Genomic DNA, 17,953 nt, shown 5'->3' with positions numbered 1-17,953 from the left:
GGCATTTTAGGGCTTGGAGATGAAATGTGCATTTTCAGACATGTTTTCAGTTCTCAGATTTCTTCCATCCCTACGTGGTTCAAACTCCAGTGCCCAGCGTTCCTTCTGGCTGAAAGCATACACTGTATTTTGCTTTGTTAACAGAACTGGTTATCAAGTTCTTTGTCTTTAATGATTCTGCTTTAGGGAATTGCCAATTAATAATCCCCGAAGAGACCCCCATGAATAATTTCTATAATTAGACTATAATGGAAAGATTTGCTTATTCAAAATATTTAATAATTTTTCATTATGTTTTCTGGGCAGTGACCCTGATCTGCCCATCTTTTACATTCAACTGCCCCTTTAAATGCTGACTTTCTTCTCTTTTCCTTATGGTGCTCATTCTCTTTTTAAAGTTTGTGAGTGTAAATGAAACTGCCTTACCTTTAACAACCCTCTGTCCTCACCTAGCAGAATAAATAAAATATGGATACAAAGACTGAGCATATAAATTACCCCTAAAAAAAGAAAATGCCTTCTACATAAAGCCCTTGGTTCCCTTTCCTTTTCTTTATTCCCGAGCTTGATGGCTATTTTCTCTCTCTAGTCCAATGATCTTGTTATTAAAGCATTCTTGTAAAGGTAATTTAGCGCACATGCCTTATAGTTATTAACCAAGTTCTACTACATTCATATACCCAATCACTTTGCAGATGATACTTCCTCTTCCCACTAGCAAAACAGGTTGCGGGGTGGAGAGGCCAGGGGGTTTCATAGTTGTCCTGAGTGACATTTAAGAATTCTGCAGAAGTAGTGAAAATGGCTTTGGGTCTTTTTAAACAAGCACCCGTAAATATAATAAGGATGCCACTCTGAATGTCGATGCTCATCAAAGACATTAAAAAACATTTGCAGAACAATTTATATTAAAAAATGATATAATTAATACAATTGCGTTAACCCTCGGCCTAGAAGAAAGGTTATGAGGACGGAGAAGAGAAGACATGCACAAAAGAGGCCTTTGTGCAAACCCACGGACACAGCTGACTTAAAATCTTTGAAGTAAAAAAATCTTTTTTTAATTTTAATACCTTTGAAAATTGTAATGCAGCATACAATTATTATTTGTGAGGTAAGTTTTTGAAATGAGATGACTTCACATTTAATTATCCAGAAACTGAATAAAGGAATTTTGGAGCTGGAAGATACTTTAGACATCATCTAACTCTACTTCCTTATTATATATATATGAGGGGTCTGAGGCCAAAGGACTCTTCAGGCACTTGCCCAAGGTCATAAAACATGCAAATACCAGGTTATACCAAGGTCAGGGTAGAAGAATAATACATGCTTTGTAAGTTTTTTTTGTCACTGTTAGGGAAAAAATAGGCACAATGCAGTGCTCTGTGTACACAGATATATAGTTTGGCCTGACGCTTAAGCAAGACCACAGCTGGGTGCTTCATAACAACAGGTTTCTGTTTTTACTTGGATTTGGGGTAAAAGATAATCATACATTTTAAGAAAGGTTCATTTTAAGATAGTTTTATAGAACTCAAAGTTAAGCTCTTTCTTTTCCTCTTCTCAGCCCCAAGATAATTCGTACTTGTAACTCCTGCTCTTCCTCTCTCCATCAGAAAAAGAGAATCGTGTAAATGAACCAAACCAAGTCAACCAAAACAGCTCATTACAGTTAACAGAATTATTAGTATATTTCAGATGAATTCTAATTTTATTTTCTTCTTGTGTTCAGGGTCATGATTTAATATCATTGTTTTCTACCCTGGCCGGGTGACTTGGTTGGTTGGAACATCATCCTGTACATCAAAAGGTTTCGACACGTATCTCGGTTGCAGTTTGTCCCCGACCCTGGTTGGGTCGTGCGGGTGGCAGCCACTCGTTGTGTCCCTTTCACGTCGATGTTTCTCTCTCCCTCCCACTCTATCTGAACAAAAAATGAAAAAAAAAAGTTTCGGGTTTGATCCCCTCACCCTTCTCTCACTCTCTCCCCTTCCTCTCTCTCTAAAAATCAATAAAAACATATCCTTGAGTAAGATTTGAAATACACACACACACACACACACATGCACACACATTTTTTTCTTTTGAGGTCAGCCCCTTTAAATTCTTTTCAAATATATATTTCCTGGAGAGAAATATATATTATTGCTTTATATTATTCATTTCAGAGCTGATCAGGTAGACTTGGGGAAAAGCAGAGGGCAGAGGTTGTGTTATCTTTTGGTGATCATCCATGCTAAGTTTATATGTATATTAAGTTACATTAAACACAAAATTTAGAAAGAGAGCGATTTCCGAAAGGATTCTCAACATGAGTAGAGTCTAAAAACATTGATACAAATATCCTTCTCCTGACGGATAATCACACTTCTGTTCTATCCTGTAAGGCTGATGTGCTCTACAAGATGTGTTCTACGGGGGCACTTCAGTGTAGGCTGACACTGTACACAGAATCATGTCTGAGAATCCCGCCCTTATTGGTTTTAGTTCTTTTAAAGTAAATGTTAGGAAAGAAAGAGGGTGAGTGAGCCATCCTTGTCTCCCCCACCCTCTAATATTATGTCATTAAAATTAGAGAGATTTAGCAGAAACAATGATTAAGATTTTCAGTGCTACTTGGCTCAGTCTCCTTTTCTGATTGACTACTACAGGAAATAAAGACTTCTGCAAAAATACACACACACACACAAAGACATTTGACTGCTGTTTTATAGCCTAGGCCAAGTGTCTCATAGGGCTGGGTAAGAGTTGAATGTCTGGGTAGAAGGTCTCAGGTCATTACCATAAAAAGCTTTTTGGCACCCTGCGTCATAGAACAAAGTGTCAGGCCAGTTCCCATTACCAGGAGCCTGTGGTGCTTTTCTTAAATAATCAGTTCCATTCAGACAGAGATTTTAAGGTCCTTGATCATCTTTCTATTTCACAAGCAGTAATTTTTTTTTTTTTTTAAGGCTAAATGGCACTAGAGGTAGAATGGCTTTGAAGTCTGGTTTGGAAAAGAACTTGGTATATCCCAAAGCTGGCCTGATTCTTTCTCTTTCTTCCCAAAGGTCAGAAGCAAGTTTAGCTCTGATAGCCTTGTGCTTGGGCATTTGGGTAGAGGCAAGCTACATAGACTCCAACTCCACAGACCATCCACCCTAGGAGGGCCTGGGAGCTCCTACAAATAGGGGTCACTTTTAGGATGGCCTCCTGAATCCCAGAGGGTGGACGCAGACAAAGCTTGCCTTGCCTCACCTTGACCCTTCAGCCTCAGATATGAGTGCCCTGAGACATTTATTTTTCTTCTTTAAACTTTTGAAGAGTGTGAAAAACCTGGTAAGTGAGGATAGCCAAGATAACATTGCAAGTATGCTATATATAAATGTGTACTTTTTCTTAAGTGCATTCTCAGAGTCCCAATTAGAAAGTGTGCTTCACTGTCTTACACTGCATATGCCCCAATGAATTCCAAGAGGTCACAGCGCAGAGTACAATTTGGAGATTAGAAGAGCTTGCTCTTTAAAGAGCTATTTTTAGCTCTGGCTAGTTTGGCTCAGCAGTTAGATCTTCAGCTGGAGGAAGGGGTGAAGGTTCGATTCCTGGTCAAGGGCACGATTCTGGGTTGCAGGTTCGATCTCTGGCCCCAGCCTGGGTAGTGCAGGAGGCAACCAATCGATGATTCTCTCTCACATCAATGTTTCTCTCCTTCCCTCCCTCCTCCCTCCCCTGTACTCTGTTGGAAAAAAAAAAAGGTAAGAGCTATTTTTAGTTGGAAGGGAGACTGTAGGCCTCAAAGTGCCTGGTTGATATGTCCTACAGAGGGAATCTAAATCGGAGGTGTGATTCCAGGGACAGGTCTCAGTGTGGCTTCTCTGCTGTTCCAGAAAAGGGTGGTTTAGCTGATTGTTACTGCTGTTGAGGGAGTGGGAGGTTACTAGCGTTCCCCAAGGGAACTCAACCTGTGTTTCCCCAGGACCTCTTGTGTAGAGGATACATTGTATCTGCCCCCCACCCCCACCCCCAGCTCCCACCCCTCCCTTGCATTGATGAAACTGTAGAGCTTGAGGTGTCCAACAGCCACGTTGGAGAAAAGGAGTCCCTCACACTCATTAGAAAGCAGGATTCTATTTTGATGTTACGAACTTGGGCTCCAGAGATAAATTTCAACCCAACTCTTACAGATTAATATCAAATTGTCATCCTGCAAAGTGTGCATCATTCCAGGCCATGCTCTGGTGAAGAACAGTCTTGGAGAAGTAACAGGCAAGGTAGGGGGAAGAAAAATGCCCTCAGCAGAGCCGGGACTTGTGGACGGAGTCTGAGCAGGCTGAGGAGGCGCTGGCCTCCCGCCAGCACCAACCACAATGGCCCGGTTCCGGGATCTCAGCAGACAGGGGCCAGGTTGCGCGCTGGAGAGAGCAAGGGGAGAAGAAAAGGACACGGGGTGATAGGGAATAGCAGGGGTGAGGATGAGACAAATATACCGAGGTGGAGAGAGTCAGAAATCGCGAGAGAGACATACAGAGATAGGAAGACCCTGAGGACAGTCTGGGAACCAAGAAAGACGAGAAAAGGAGAGAAAATATCCCGAGAGGTAGAAACAGCAAGGGAGAGATTGAGAAAGACAGAGACAGACCTCCAGTCAGAGCAAAGAGACCAGGACTGGGAGACCCCGGTGGAGTAGGAGGTGTCAGGAAAGAGGGAGGTGGCAAAGTATCCCCAGCGTCCCCCCTCCACTACCCGGTAGCCCTCACCCCCACCCCACTCCTCCTCTTGCTCGGCCCAGCCCGCAGAGAGGAGTCAGCGCACAAGGTCGCCCAGTCCTCTCGGCTGTCGCGCGCTGAATGGCTGGCGGTCCGCAGCGCCTCAGCCTGGGGCCCCGCAGCCACAGGTCCGCGGCGCCCAGGGTCGGCGCTGGAGGCCGGCGGGGGAGTCCTGCACGGTCCTGCGCCCCTTCCTGCCTTACGTACCGCCCCGCCACTCTCCGGGCAGTCGCAGTCCTACTCACGTCCCCCGGGGACGGGGCGCTGTGGCCACCAGAGACAGCACAGCAGCCAGGTCTCCACGCAGGCCAGGCCCGCTGAGAGCCTGGGAGCGGCATCTATTTACATGCGGTACCAATTAGTCTCCGAGGCATCGTTCCCCCACGTGCCAATGTAATTGCCCGTATCAGGGAGTAGGCACGCGGAACCGCGGACCTACGAAGAAAGCTCCATCGGGTCTGCACCCCTACCCACAGCGCACTCAAGAGTGTCCCTCAGGGGCTGGGCAGAACCACAGACAGCGCCGGCGACTCTGCTCCGGAGTCGCTCCGGGGCTTCCCAGCGTCGCGGGGACAGGTGCGGCCGCTCCGTGCGCCAGGAGCCTCGGGGTTCTCGCCACGCTCCCCCTCTTTCAGAAATTCGGACTGCTTGCAACTGCCGTGCGGCTCTTTTTCTTCTGAAAGGCCAGTGTCTTATCTCTCAAGTTCAAGTTCTGAGGACTTGCCCAGTCTCCTCCCCTTAGGTCATTTTTACCATCCTTCGGCAGCCTCGGGAAGCTGGGGGCTTGGACTGCTCGTCCCAGAGCCGGCGCCGGGTCCCAATCCGTCCAGCGCAGTATCCCGGTGCATTCGCCTCTCTCCCTCCCTCTCCCTCCCTCCCTTCCTCTCTTTCCTCCTCTAGTTCCCCCCTTCCTCCCTTGCCTCTTAAGTTTCCTGCACCGTAAATCCAACTGTGCCAAGCCTAGGGTCCCGTGGAAGCAATCCTGAGCGCGACCTGGGCACCGGGACACCATCTCCGCCGAGGCTGGAAGCGGCAGCGGGACCGGTCCCCCCGGAGCATGGAGACGAAGCGCCAGGGAGGGCATGTCCGGGGCGCTGGAGACGCCAGGCCCGAGTAGCTCCTCCATGGAGCCTGCCCAGAGCGGTCCCTCACCGGATTTGCCCCCTGGTTCTGTACGGTACGTACTCTTCGCCTCCATAGTCCCAGAGGGGATACCTTAGGGTGGGTGTTAGCGATGGGGCACTGGGAAGGGGCGGCGGGGAGGGTCACTGGTGGTCGGGGGGCATAGAGCGCGCTAGGTGGGTGACCCTCACAGACCCGGGCCCATTTGTACTCTAGAAGTTACCACTGACTGTGTCCCTTGGCTTGAATAAAAGTAGTGCCAGAGGGGTGTGTGTGTGTGTGTGTGTGTGTGTTTCTGTAGGTGCAGTGTGCTCCAATGGGTAAACTGAGCCTGGCTTTCCTGTTTGCAAATGTTACACTCTCTTTCCCCACCCCCACCCCACGGAATGTGTGGAGACACCCAGCACCTAATCTTGGTCAGCTCTACCTAGCCCCTTTCCTCTTCCGTGCCCCTCCTCGTTCAGTCTCTCTCTCTCTCTCTCTCTCTCTCTCTCTCTCTCTCTCTCTCTCTCTCTCTCTCTCCATCTCTCTCTACTGGTGTGTACGTGTGTGAGCACTGCCAGGGCTGGCAAAGAACCAGCCACCGCGTTTAGTCCCAGCCGCCCCACCATCAAACACTAGGGCAGGTCTCGCTGCCAGAGACACTTGGGCTCCAAACCAGCCTGCACGCGGCTCTGCGCCCTGCCACCTCCTGTATCCACCGCCCGGGAACTCGCATCCGAGGAGCGCGGAGCGCAAGGCGCAAGGAGCCCCTCATCTTCCCAACCTCCTGCCCGCCTGCTTGCAGACGTAGCGCTTGCTGCTTTCAGGCGCTGGATTTACTCGCTTTTCAATTTTTCCTGCCCCCGCCTCCGGGTTTTTTGGTTCACCCCTCCCCGCCACGACCCCCTTTCCTTGCTTGGTAGCCAAGCCTAACCTTGCCCGCGTGGTCATGGGATGTCTAATTTCATTTATATCTAGGCTGCTGAGAGCGCTCCTTGCTCTGTAAAGTGGATGTCAGGTGGATCTATGTTTTTGAAGGAACAAAGACTCAGCGAAGGCAACGCCGAGGAAGTTTGAGACGCGGGAGGATGCAGGCTGCGTGCTGGTACGTGCTTCTCCTCCTGCAGCCCACCGTCTACTTGGTAAGTCGCTGCTGATCCCGCGCCCCCGCAATCCCACCCTGGTCGCGAGGCCGAGCAGCTGGGGGCGCGGGAGGAGGGTGAGACCGCCCGTTCAGCGAGAGCAGCGTTCCTAGCGACTGTGTTGGAACAACTTTGGCAAGCTGGTCTCCGGATCCCTGCGGGATTTTTCGGGGATCCCATCCCCATTTCCTGCTCCAGTTCCCCCCTCTCCTGCGAGTGATTCCGATCTGCGCTTAGGGCACACTAGACACCCAGAAACCCAAGAGATAGTGGGACGGGTTGCTTTATGACAGGAGAGGGCAGAGAAGACATGAACTCTCGGATTCATCCACAGAGTTTAAATGAAAGGAAATAGAGGGGGAGAGTGGGGAGCACGAATCTGAATCTGCTCTGTGACTTTGAAAGTGAATCTACCCACTTAGCCGCCTCCCCACCCCTCACCCCCCAGTTGGGACGTGTGCACATAAAGAAGTGCAGGTAACTTTTTGACTTGTAGGGTTGAGCCTGGACAAGTTTAACTATCAGGAGCATCACAAGCGATCAAATAGTTAGGTCAGAGATACTCTGATAAACATGTAGTGGCTACCTCTCCTCCTTTTCCCAATCTCATTTCTTTTACACCAAATAACCGAACTGGAACCCCAGTTCCAGTGCCAAGACCCTTGTTAGGGAATGGCAGATGCTGTCAGGAAGAGAGTTCCAGGCAAAGCCATAGTCCCAGTTTTCCTAGAGCCGTTTTTAGGGGGTCTGGACTTTGCACATTGTTGTACCTGGGGGAGGGAGGGAGTGGCCAGAAGCGCTTTATTGTGGTGGCAGTGGATTGGTAGCTGTGGACACCTCGCGGAACCGAGACGCAGAGTGCAATTTCTAGGGTGTAGTTTCAGGGAGGGCCAGGCGCACTCACACCCTGCTGTAGAAGTTGTGCCCAGGGCACCCACCCCCATTTGCCCACCTGTGCGCCTCCACAGCACACTGACGGCTCAGTGTGTTCTAATTAGGGGTAAGGAGTGCTGGGGTGGTTTGGGATCTCGGATGGGGCCGGATAAATGGGATGAGAGTGGGTGCTGTTCTTTAATCCCAAGAGTTTCAGAATCCACAAGTCTGGGAGCCAAAGAATTGCCATTCCTGCAACTGAGAACGTTTCCAAGCTGTTGCCCTGGTGCATGTGATATCAGGGCTGCTAGTTGTGTGAACTCTGTGTGAGTGTGTAAGAATACGTGTGTGTGAATATGTATGGGAGGGTGTGTGCATTTAACGGGCGTCAGCTTCAATCCAGGAACCCTCAATGTTGCCTGTCTTTGCACTTTTATCGCCTGACCATGGCCGTCGCGGACGCCAGAGGGCGCTGCGTGTCAGTGTCCTCGCCTACAGGACACCTTGGGGTAAACAGGTGAAAGCCCGGGCAGCCAATCCAAAAGAATAGTCTTCCTGACTGTCACCGAAGTCTGTACCTTCCCTGGCTGGAACGCAGACGGAATGCAAAAAGTGTCCTTCCCATTTCCCATCTTCAATCTTTCATGCCCCCACCTGTGTCCAGTAAACCCACTGACATTGAGAGCCGAGAGACAGGACTGAAAGTTTGGCCAGAGGAAATACAGAAATTATTTATTGAGAGAAAGGGGAGGGACTGCAAAGTGAAAGCTACAGGGGGAAAATATTAACCATTTCCTGGATTATGGAAACCCTCCTGCTCCTTTTCTCTGCATACCTTTACGCGTGACCAGAACCTCAGGACCATTCTTACATCCTTGAACTGTGGGAATACACAGGGCAAAGGCTAGCAGCTGAGGTTCAGTATATTTCTTGGAGCAAGTTATTTCGATATTCTGGAAAATAATCTATCAAAAGCAGAAGTGAAATCAATATGTTGTGTTAAATTTTAAATGTGTTTGTTGGCAGTTAAACCGTTTTCCACTCATTACAACAACAGTGCTGGATTTATTCTAATGCGCTGCGTTCTCAACAACAAGCGCATTAATTCTCCTTTAATTGTAAACTGGGAGCATTTGAAAACCGTTCAGTGTGCAAATTATGCTGATTCAATTACCGTTTAGTTACAGACTTCATTACCTGAATGCCTTTTGGCAATTCAGAGAAAGAAGACCATTTTTCCAATTTCACTCCAAACAATACCAAATGTGAACAATAAAATAGAGAAGGCGATTTACAAACCCATTTTTTTTTTCTTTCTCTGATCTAAAGTTGTTTTGTGTGTTGGGGATTAGAATCCACACGCACCACAAAAACAAAAGGCTGGTGGCTATGACCCAAGGCAGTTTTTCCAGGGATTGTCATACCACAGTTATTTGCCAGCAGAATCCCAAACTGTTTTCTTGGAGGAGCAGGAAGCTGACTTTTACCCTGGAAATGAATTTAAAAGGGTGAATTGGACAGTCAGGATAGTTTGGTTTTAGGCAACCAAGTGAAGAGCCTTGATTGAAACTCTAGGGCAATGAGACAGACCAAGAAGTAGCCAGAGCTTCTTTCTCCATCTATTTTACTAAACACCAGAAACAGCAATTGAATTTAGCATTTATTGGTAGCTGTACCCAGGAGCATCCAGACCTTTACAAGCAACTGCAATAGGTGCACGCAGGTTGTCAGGAGCTGATTCAAGGTACACTCCAAGAAGGCAGGAGTGGCAAATCATTATTTTATTTTGCCCCTCCCCCGACCTTGAATTGACATAAGCCAGGAAGGAGTTAAAGGGGTACATTTTGTTTTTATGAGCTCACACCACAAGTTTGGTGACAGGGACAATGCATTGCCTTCTAGCCCATAGCACAGTATGCCTTTTCCTTTAAGCTCCTGGAATCCCAGTTATGTTTCTCAGGTAGTAATCACCACATTATGTCCAGGGAACAAGATTTGTTTAGGTAACCCCTATATAAAAATAATTAGACTTCTGCTTATAGAGAAATACAGTAAATACTCTCAAATTTGGGAGGAACTTATTATGAAAAACAACTTTCTAGCCAGCAGTTCAGTACTCCATATTTAAGCCACAATTGTCTGCCTGTGTTTGGGTGAATGTACTCAAGGTATGTTTCTTGGCCCAGGGTTCTTTGAATGTTTATTCTCCATTGAGGATTTTTAGTCTTTTTGTGCTTATTGAGAGATGGGTCTGTCTTATTTCAAACTAGAAGCTTATTTTAGTGCTGCAGTAGAAAGCTAATTAGAAATGTGTCTGCAAAGTTACCCTCTAAAGCATATTAGATCATAAAAAATTATCACAAGGCTAACTCCAGTCATAAATGCAGGGAAGTGGGAAATTATATATTTTTTAATAAAGAGAAGGAAATCATCTGTTTATTGAATGCTCTGTACTGAAGATTTAAAAGTCTGAATTCAGCAGGAGAGACATCTGTGGCATAAAAATACTTGTTAAAAATAAAAAAAATTTCTGCAATTTTTATTCTCCCATCAGTTCTGGACTAATTCCAGAATATTTTTGGTATGATTTAATGGGGGTAACAGGACTGTAGCTTTTAACTGAATTGAAGCACACACTGGGTGAACTAGGGAAATGTGATTTCTGGCTTTGAGGGCTGGGTATCCTAAACTGAGTTATTCTCAGTGGGTCAAGCTGAAGGAAGGATAGGCCAGGGCACATAGGGAGAGCATCTCCCAGCAGAAGGCAGAGAAGTCCTGTTTGGGGGCTCACCTGTGACAATTTTTAAGAATTGATTGTAATGAGTGCTCCCTGAGCATGTCAGCTAAAAAGTTACTCAGAAATTGAGTCCAGAGAATCTGACGAGGAATTGAAAGATGTTATTGTGATCAATCATATCCACAGTACTAGTCTAATGAGAAGAGGAGATCATCCTCCAACTTAGGTCCCACTAGCCAGTTCTGCTAGGAATTAAAATTGATAATAATATATATATATATTTTAACCAAAATGGACAAGAATTGAAACTTCTTCCTAAACCTTGGGCTTAAAAAACATTTTGAATAATCTATTCCCTTGAATTTAGGCTGTCCTTAAAATGTGAATTCCATACCAATTCTTTACTAGAGATTAAAGAGTCATTGGTATATTCATGGAATACTACCTCTGCACTGTCCAAGCCAGACCCTTCAGGTGAATCCACTCATTGTGAAGGTGGCTGTTAAGAACTGTGGAAGCTTAGGGGAAAGCAGCGGGAGAGACACCACTAATGTCTGTCCTTTGCACCAGGTATATGTACTTTTCCCCATCCTTTGAAAAGTAAGCCAGCTGCCCACTAAATCTTTAATCAATTTGAGCTTATACCTGGGGGGAAAAACAACAAAACAAAAAACATGTTAACTAACTAACTGTGACTATTCAGTGTTCTCTATTAAGGCCAGTTCTTGGAGGCAGTACTAAAATCCCCCCATCCTATTGCATTTCCTGACCCTTCTACTCAGCCTTGCTGCTATAGGATTAAACCTAGATTTTTGAAGGAGCCTATGCCCCAGTAGCACACCATGATAATTCATCAGTCCCAAGACATATTCCAGGGCTCCATGAGAGAAGCTGCATTTTCCTGAAATGCTCAACTCTCCATTGACCAGGAAAGCAGCTTTTTGGGTGTGTGAGAAGCCCCTGGGTGGGTCATTCTTCTGTCTCACTTCCAGGAGGATTATCATGGTCTGGGGCCTTCTAGAGATATATTCTGAGAAACTACCTTCTGTATTAGAAGGGTTGAACCAGAATTGCTCCAAATTCCTCACCCTATATTTTCCCCAGAAAGCCATTAAATTCCTGGCTCCTCTTTCTGTGAAGTTGATTTCCATTTGGCTTTGAATTGTTGACGGCTATTTCCTCCTTAATGAAAGTGTTGTCAGGATGAAAAATATATAGGGTGGCAGGGAAATTGTTTTTTTTTTTTTTTTTTTTGAGGTAGGTGCCCAATGCTCTACTTTTCTATCTGTGGGAAGATTTTCTGCAGACTACAGAAATTGACAGCATTGTCCAGGTAATAACCATTGTCGACTATTTTTAAAAGGACATTTGAGTGATGAAAGCATTTGGATAGTGCCTTTTCAAATAAGCAATTTTCTGTCTTGGGGTTCTTTGATTTTATAGGGGGTGGGGAGAAGGGGCCATGCATTGGCAAGGAGATGGCTTCCCCTTTTCGCCCAGACCTTAAATATCGATGTACTTGCCAGCTTCTCTTGGAATTCTGAGGTCTGGAGAGCCCTCGGTGAGTTTGGCTGGCGCGCGTTGTGTTAAGGGTCAAAAGGGAATCCTGAGAATAAGGAATGTTACTCTCCCTGCACTCCTCCACCCATAAAGAGAGCCAATGTAAGCTCTGAAAGTCCGTCTGCTCTCAAGTGGCAAGTTAGGAAGTGGGCCATTCTTTCTGCTATTTTTAAAGAAAGTGCCTAGCTTTGATTCGATTCATCAAAGTTCTCTTAAAGCAACCACATCCTTTAGGAACTTAAGATCTGTTCTAAGACCCTAACATTCCTTGACGTTTTAATTAATAGAGGGAGGCGGGCTAGTCCTCCGGGCCGGGCGCTGTCGGGTCCGCGGCTTCCTGGAGCTGCGGGTGGCTAAGCGGGTCGCTCCCTCATCTTCCCCTACATGCTCTTAGCCACCATCCGTCTAGTCCCGTCGCACGTTTGCAGGAATTTGCGGTCTTGATTTATCTGCTGCTTAAGTTCGCGACCAGCTCTTTTTCTCTATGTCAGCACTAACTCCTCCCGGAGCTTGGTAAACACGGCCCGCACATTTTTCTGCTGCCGATTGGCATGTTGACGACTCCGCTTGAAGGAATGTGACAATAAAGTGAGAAACCAAAGCTTGGCAAGCACTTAATCAAGGATAAAAAGGTTCTGCTGTAAGGATGTCACTCAATTTATTGTGAAAGTCGAATGAATTACGTTTAATGAAAGTGCTCCCCAGATGAATATTACCAGCAATTTCCTGAGTTGGCTCTGTCAGCTCGAGATGAGGAAATGCCAACCCAGATCAGAAAAGTGCGCCCATCTCAATTACTATGCAAGCTTTCCAAGAGCGGCTTTTTATTGAGATGATATATATTGGCGGCTTCTTGATGCCCCTACACGCGCCGGGAGGTGCGTTTGCGCCTTTTCCAAGTTTGACGTCTGCCCTCGTGGGTTGCTGGCTGTTGTTTCAACTTACTTTGAGCAAGCTGCATTTCTGCTGCCGGCTAAAAACTTAATTACCTCCTCTGTAAACAGCTTCCCCGATATATTTTGTTTACTATGGAGGTGGGGACTGGCGGGGGGTGGGGCGGAAAGAATTCCCTCGCTCCGGTTCCCTTTGTCTTAGAAAATTCCTTCGGCGTCTAGTGAGGGGTTCCCGAGGGTAGAAAGCTGTGGCGCCTGGAGCGGGGGCGTTGGGCTAGTGCGCACCGTGGGGTCCCGAGAACTACAAGAGACCTGCACGTGCCTCTCAGGCTGAGGCTACAGAGAAGCCTCCTCCGGCTCGTACTTTCTTTAAATTAATGAGGGTATTTTACTTGTTCAAGCCGGAAATAGGATGGGGAGGGGGGTGCATAGGCCGCAGTCAGAGCGTATCGTCTCATCTGCATGAGAATGGAGAACCCAGAGGCTTTTCTTGTACTGTTCCTTTCTCCCACAATAAGACAAATTGCTGCTTAGAAAAACCGAGTGTTTCCTTAGGAACTGGCTCTTGGGGACTGCGCATCCCTGCTGAACCTGACTCAGGCCAGGCTTCTCCCATCACCCCGCAACCATAATAGATTCTGACAGGAAAGATCTAAGGTAGCGGCGGCGAAGGGTACAAGGGGAAGTTGGGCACCTTCGTCCTACAGGAGGGAGAGGGTGTCCTGCTGACACCGCTCGCCCCCCGTCTCAGAACCCCTCCTCACCCATCGATATGAAGGCTGTTGCAAGTCGTCCTCTACGGTTAGGAACAAGAAACTTTATTTGACGTAGGCTTCATACCCTCGACTCAGAAACTCAGACCTCTGACCAAAGCTGCGGAGTGTTAGGGCCCAGGGAAGTTTCCCAGCAGGAGTCGCTGCCGCCACAGCTGCGCGCTCCATTGTCTGCTTTAAGCCTCAGGTGACATCGAAAAGTCCTAACTGATTTATGAAAACACAGGTGCAGCCCTCTCGTTTCTGGACCCCCAAACCTTACACCAAAGCGTTGTTTCTGGGGAACTCTTTGTGCCGCCGCCATGCTTCGGTGCTCCGGGGGCAGCTGGCAAAAACTGCAGCAGTTCTCCGGAGTGAGGCCGCGGGCACCGAGGTTGAATGGGGCAGTGGCTAGCGGCGGGGCCAGCACGAGTCCGCAGAGCGGTTCTTCAGGACCAAGGACAGCGTCACAGGCTCCCGCCTGATTGTGTGCGGGCTCCGTTCCTCTTGAAGTACAGTTGGCATTTTCCGCCGGCACCTCACTACAGTCCAGTCTTGAATAAAGACCCAGCTCACCCACCCAGTCTTTTGGGAGCATAAGCTCCGACCGCTGGATCCTCAGCGTTTGCTGAGTTCAGAACCTCTGGTTTGCACCTCTTACCCCACCCTTTGCGTGGTTGCAGCGTCACGTGATTACCACTGATTTAATCCTGGGTGGAGGGGAATCTTTCTTTCTCTCACTTTCTCCTCACCGGGCCCTATTCCCTCCCACAGCGCCCAGACAGAAACGTGAATCATGTAAAGTAGAGCTGTAAGTGTCCTCAACAACGTAAAATCCTCGTTTGGCAGATAAGTAAACTGAGATACGGAGAGAGGAATCAACTTTCTCGCAAGAGTAAAACCAAGTGGGGAGAAGTGATTCCTGCCCTATCTCCCACCTGCGGGGAACACGACTGGAGCCACCAAGACGCCCACCAGGATTAGGAGCCTTTAAAAAGCATTTTGTGTGGGGGTTGGGTGTGTGTATGTGTGGGGGAGGGGCGAGGAGTCCTAATTATTATGAATTTCTAAACGAGCAGTAATTATTCACGGGGAGCAGGACAAATCACGGCCCGGACAAGGGAATCAATATATTTGCTATGGAAAGTGCCTGGTTCGCCTTTAATGCAGACGAATAGGGAGAGAGCCTCATTATTTTTCGTGGTTAGGCTCCCCAGCGTGGAGTCTGATGCAGCCTGGAATCTATCATCATTAGACCCCAGACCGGGTGGGGGAAGTTTCTATTTGTTTACTTAGCAAAATAAACAAACCCCTCCCCTAACCCCCAACCCTAAATAACCCCGAAACACTCAAGCAAAACCATCGTCCTGCCTCCCCTCCCCTGCCCCTGCCCCCTGGCTCCGGGCACATTCTCCCGGGGCTTCTCTGAGTGCCACAGAGCAGACACTGCGGTCACTTCGCGTGTGCGCAGTTCCTCCTTGGCCGCGGTCACCCGTTTGATTTGCTCCAGAAATAAGCGGGGGAGTACCAAGCGTTGGCGCTAGGGGTTCTCTGTGTTAAAGGCGAAGACTGGCTGGGAAGTTTCGTCTGTTTCTCTCGCCTTAGTTTAAGACTCAGTCCTTTCAGGACACCGGAGTCTGCACATCCCCGCAGTACTAAAGGGGCAGAGGTCTGGCAGGTAGTGCTCCATCACCCCACGTGAGACGTCACTCGGGAAAAGGCAGGCCCGTGAGAAGAGAAGGAATCTGGAAGTGAAGCGGGTCCGGAATTGAATAGGAAGGTACCGGTGAGACCGGTCTTCGTTCCCCAGGCGAGATGTCCTCCGTCCTGCCCGCCACTGTTTCAGGGAACTGTGAACGCGGCCCCGCCTCCACCCGCTGAAGTCGCTGAACTGTTCAGGGTCTGCCTTCTGTAGCATCCCTACCCCCAGCCCCGCCCCGTTTCCCCAGCCTTCCGCAGTCCGCACCCCGGGCCCAGCCTTTCTCACTCTTAGACGTTGTCTGACGGGTCTGGTGGGCAGCTGCTGGGAGGAAATTTGTATTCTTGTGCCAGTGTCTTCACTACTCCCTTTAACGCCATAGTTCGTATGGTCAACTGAGGTGTGCGTTCGAGTGTGTGCGCGTGTGTATGTGTATTTCTGAGTGCTTGGCTTTCATCTGGCAGGTTTCTTCCTTATTGCAGCTGATCAATGACTGCAGATGAGAAAGGGTGTGGTACTTAAAAAAGGAACTCCTTAACTGGAGTACAATGAATCATAAGAACGTTAATGAGAACAGGATTTAAAATTGTGGACTTCCAGGGACTACAGTAGTAAGAATGTACTTCTCCCCTTGACTTTCCTTTTCCTCGGAGCCCAGCCTTTCGTGGTGTATTGTGATTACCTGAGTGTCTTTGTTTCCTCGCCTTCAGAGACAGCCAGCCAACACAATACCCGGACTGTATGATCTCCTGGAATCATTCCCTCCCACCACCTTAATTTTTAGAGGCTTTATAATTACACTCTGTGAGATGTATGTAGCATACATCCAGTGGAGAGTCTTTTTATTTTTATTTAGGTAGCATGCTGAGAAAGGAAAATTAAGGAAGTGCTTATATAGAAGTGAAACACCTGCTTTGATATTAACAGAAATGTCCTTTTAATTTACGTTCTTTTTAAGTCTAAAAGACTCTTTTCATGAGACCATATCCTAGATTCATGCCTCTTTTTAAAAATTTTTTTTTGAGCCATGCCTTTTTAAGGAGAGATCCCAATAAAGTGAAAAAGACATATTAACTTGTATTAACTTAGTGGAACAAAAGGCCAGGCCAGCTACTCATTGGATATGTACACTAGTCTTAGCATGGCAAAGCTACAGTATGTTGCAGGAAGCTGAGCAGAAAGAGCTAGCTGGCGAGAGCTGCAACACCCTCCATTTATCTGCCTCTTCCTGCCCCTAACCACATTACAATGCATACGTTTACACACAGTATAACAGGGCCTTCCCGAGCCAACACAAAGACATCATTCTGCAAACCAGCAGGAATTTTAATAAAATTGAAATTCACAGACTAAAAGGAAGGAGGCACAGATTTCCTTCTTTAAGATCCGTTATTGCCAGAAAAATTATGATAGAAAGTCTTGGAGAAAATTTCCTGGCTTAGAAGAGCCTTTTTCATTTACAGGTTAAACACACAGACACCCAGCAGACCAAGTCTGAATGTAATAATGTGCATTTGTACTTCTACTCTTTGAAGAATTCCATGGAAAATTATAGTGGGAAAGTATTTTGTTCTCATAAATTGTTGGCCTTGAAATTCCAACTTGGATTTGATAGTGCCATTCTGCTACCTGACACTGCACTGTTACCTGTTTATGTCAGCACTTGCAGCTATAGAATGAAAGCAGTTTTGGTAAAGGGAAACTACTGGTAAGATAGCTGGAATTTGTGTGTGTGTGTGTGTGTGTGTGTGTGTATGCCAGCTTCTCCAACTGAACTTTAGAAAATGATTTTTCTCCTTGTAACCTTGTAGCTGAATGTTATTAGAGGCCCACAGGTATATAAAACAGCTTATATAAAATTAATGGACTGCTTTACATTCACAATCTCTTACTTGTGAAGCCCTTGTAAAATATTGCATCTATTTGAAATAGGAAGAATATAAAATCAGGTTTTGTATGCAATCAATAGTTGTAAATGGTTTGGTGAAATATTTGATTGTTTTGAGTGAGTTTGACTATGTGATGAAAATTTACTGTCTGCTTTTGTGCACTGGTATACTAATCATAAGGCTGCCTCTTTTATGTACTTGACCAGTTTTGAAACTGACTGTAAGATTCCAAGGCAACATCTAAGTATGTAATCAAAATTTCAGGAAAGATGCATGCATCAATTTACCGGATTACAAAGAGATCCATGGATCACTATGAAGCCACAAATGAGGAAGAAATAAAAAGAACTCTCTAACATTCTCTTATTATTTTTTTAAAATGATTAATAATAGATTTATTGGAGTTGTATACTCTGAATATTTTATATGCATTTTTAAAACCAAAAATGAATAAAGGTTTTAATTTAGTATCAAATTTATAAAATGAGATTTTTCTGAATATAATGAAATTATTAATATAAATCTCTTCTTGTTTTCCATAAGTGTGGGTAAAATT

The 17,953-nt window shown here is 46.6% G+C and overlaps 1 protein-coding gene across 1 annotated transcript in view; it reads left to right on the top strand.

Annotated features, from left to right (window-relative positions):
- Window positions 1-4,804: 4,804 nt before the first annotated feature.
- NXPH1 (neurexophilin 1) overlaps window positions 4,805-17,953 on the top strand; it is a 297,503-nt gene continuing 284,354 nt past the window's right edge. The window contains exons 1-2 of the mRNA XM_036247235.1: window positions 4,805-5,925; window positions 6,831-6,994. Of these exons, the coding sequence (XP_036103128.1) occupies window positions 6,941-6,994 (54 nt within the window). The 5' untranslated portion in view covers window positions 4,805-5,925; window positions 6,831-6,940. The remainder of the gene's footprint in view (window positions 5,926-6,830; window positions 6,995-17,953) is intronic.

This window comes from Molossus molossus, unplaced genomic scaffold (genome assembly GCF_014108415.1).
Source record: "Molossus molossus isolate mMolMol1 unplaced genomic scaffold, mMolMol1.p scaffold_m16_p_7, whole genome shotgun sequence".
NCBI lineage: Eukaryota > Metazoa > Chordata > Mammalia > Chiroptera > Molossidae > Molossus > Molossus molossus.
The sequence above is the reverse complement of the archived record's forward strand: the minus strand, read 5'-3'. Positions and strand labels throughout refer to the sequence as shown.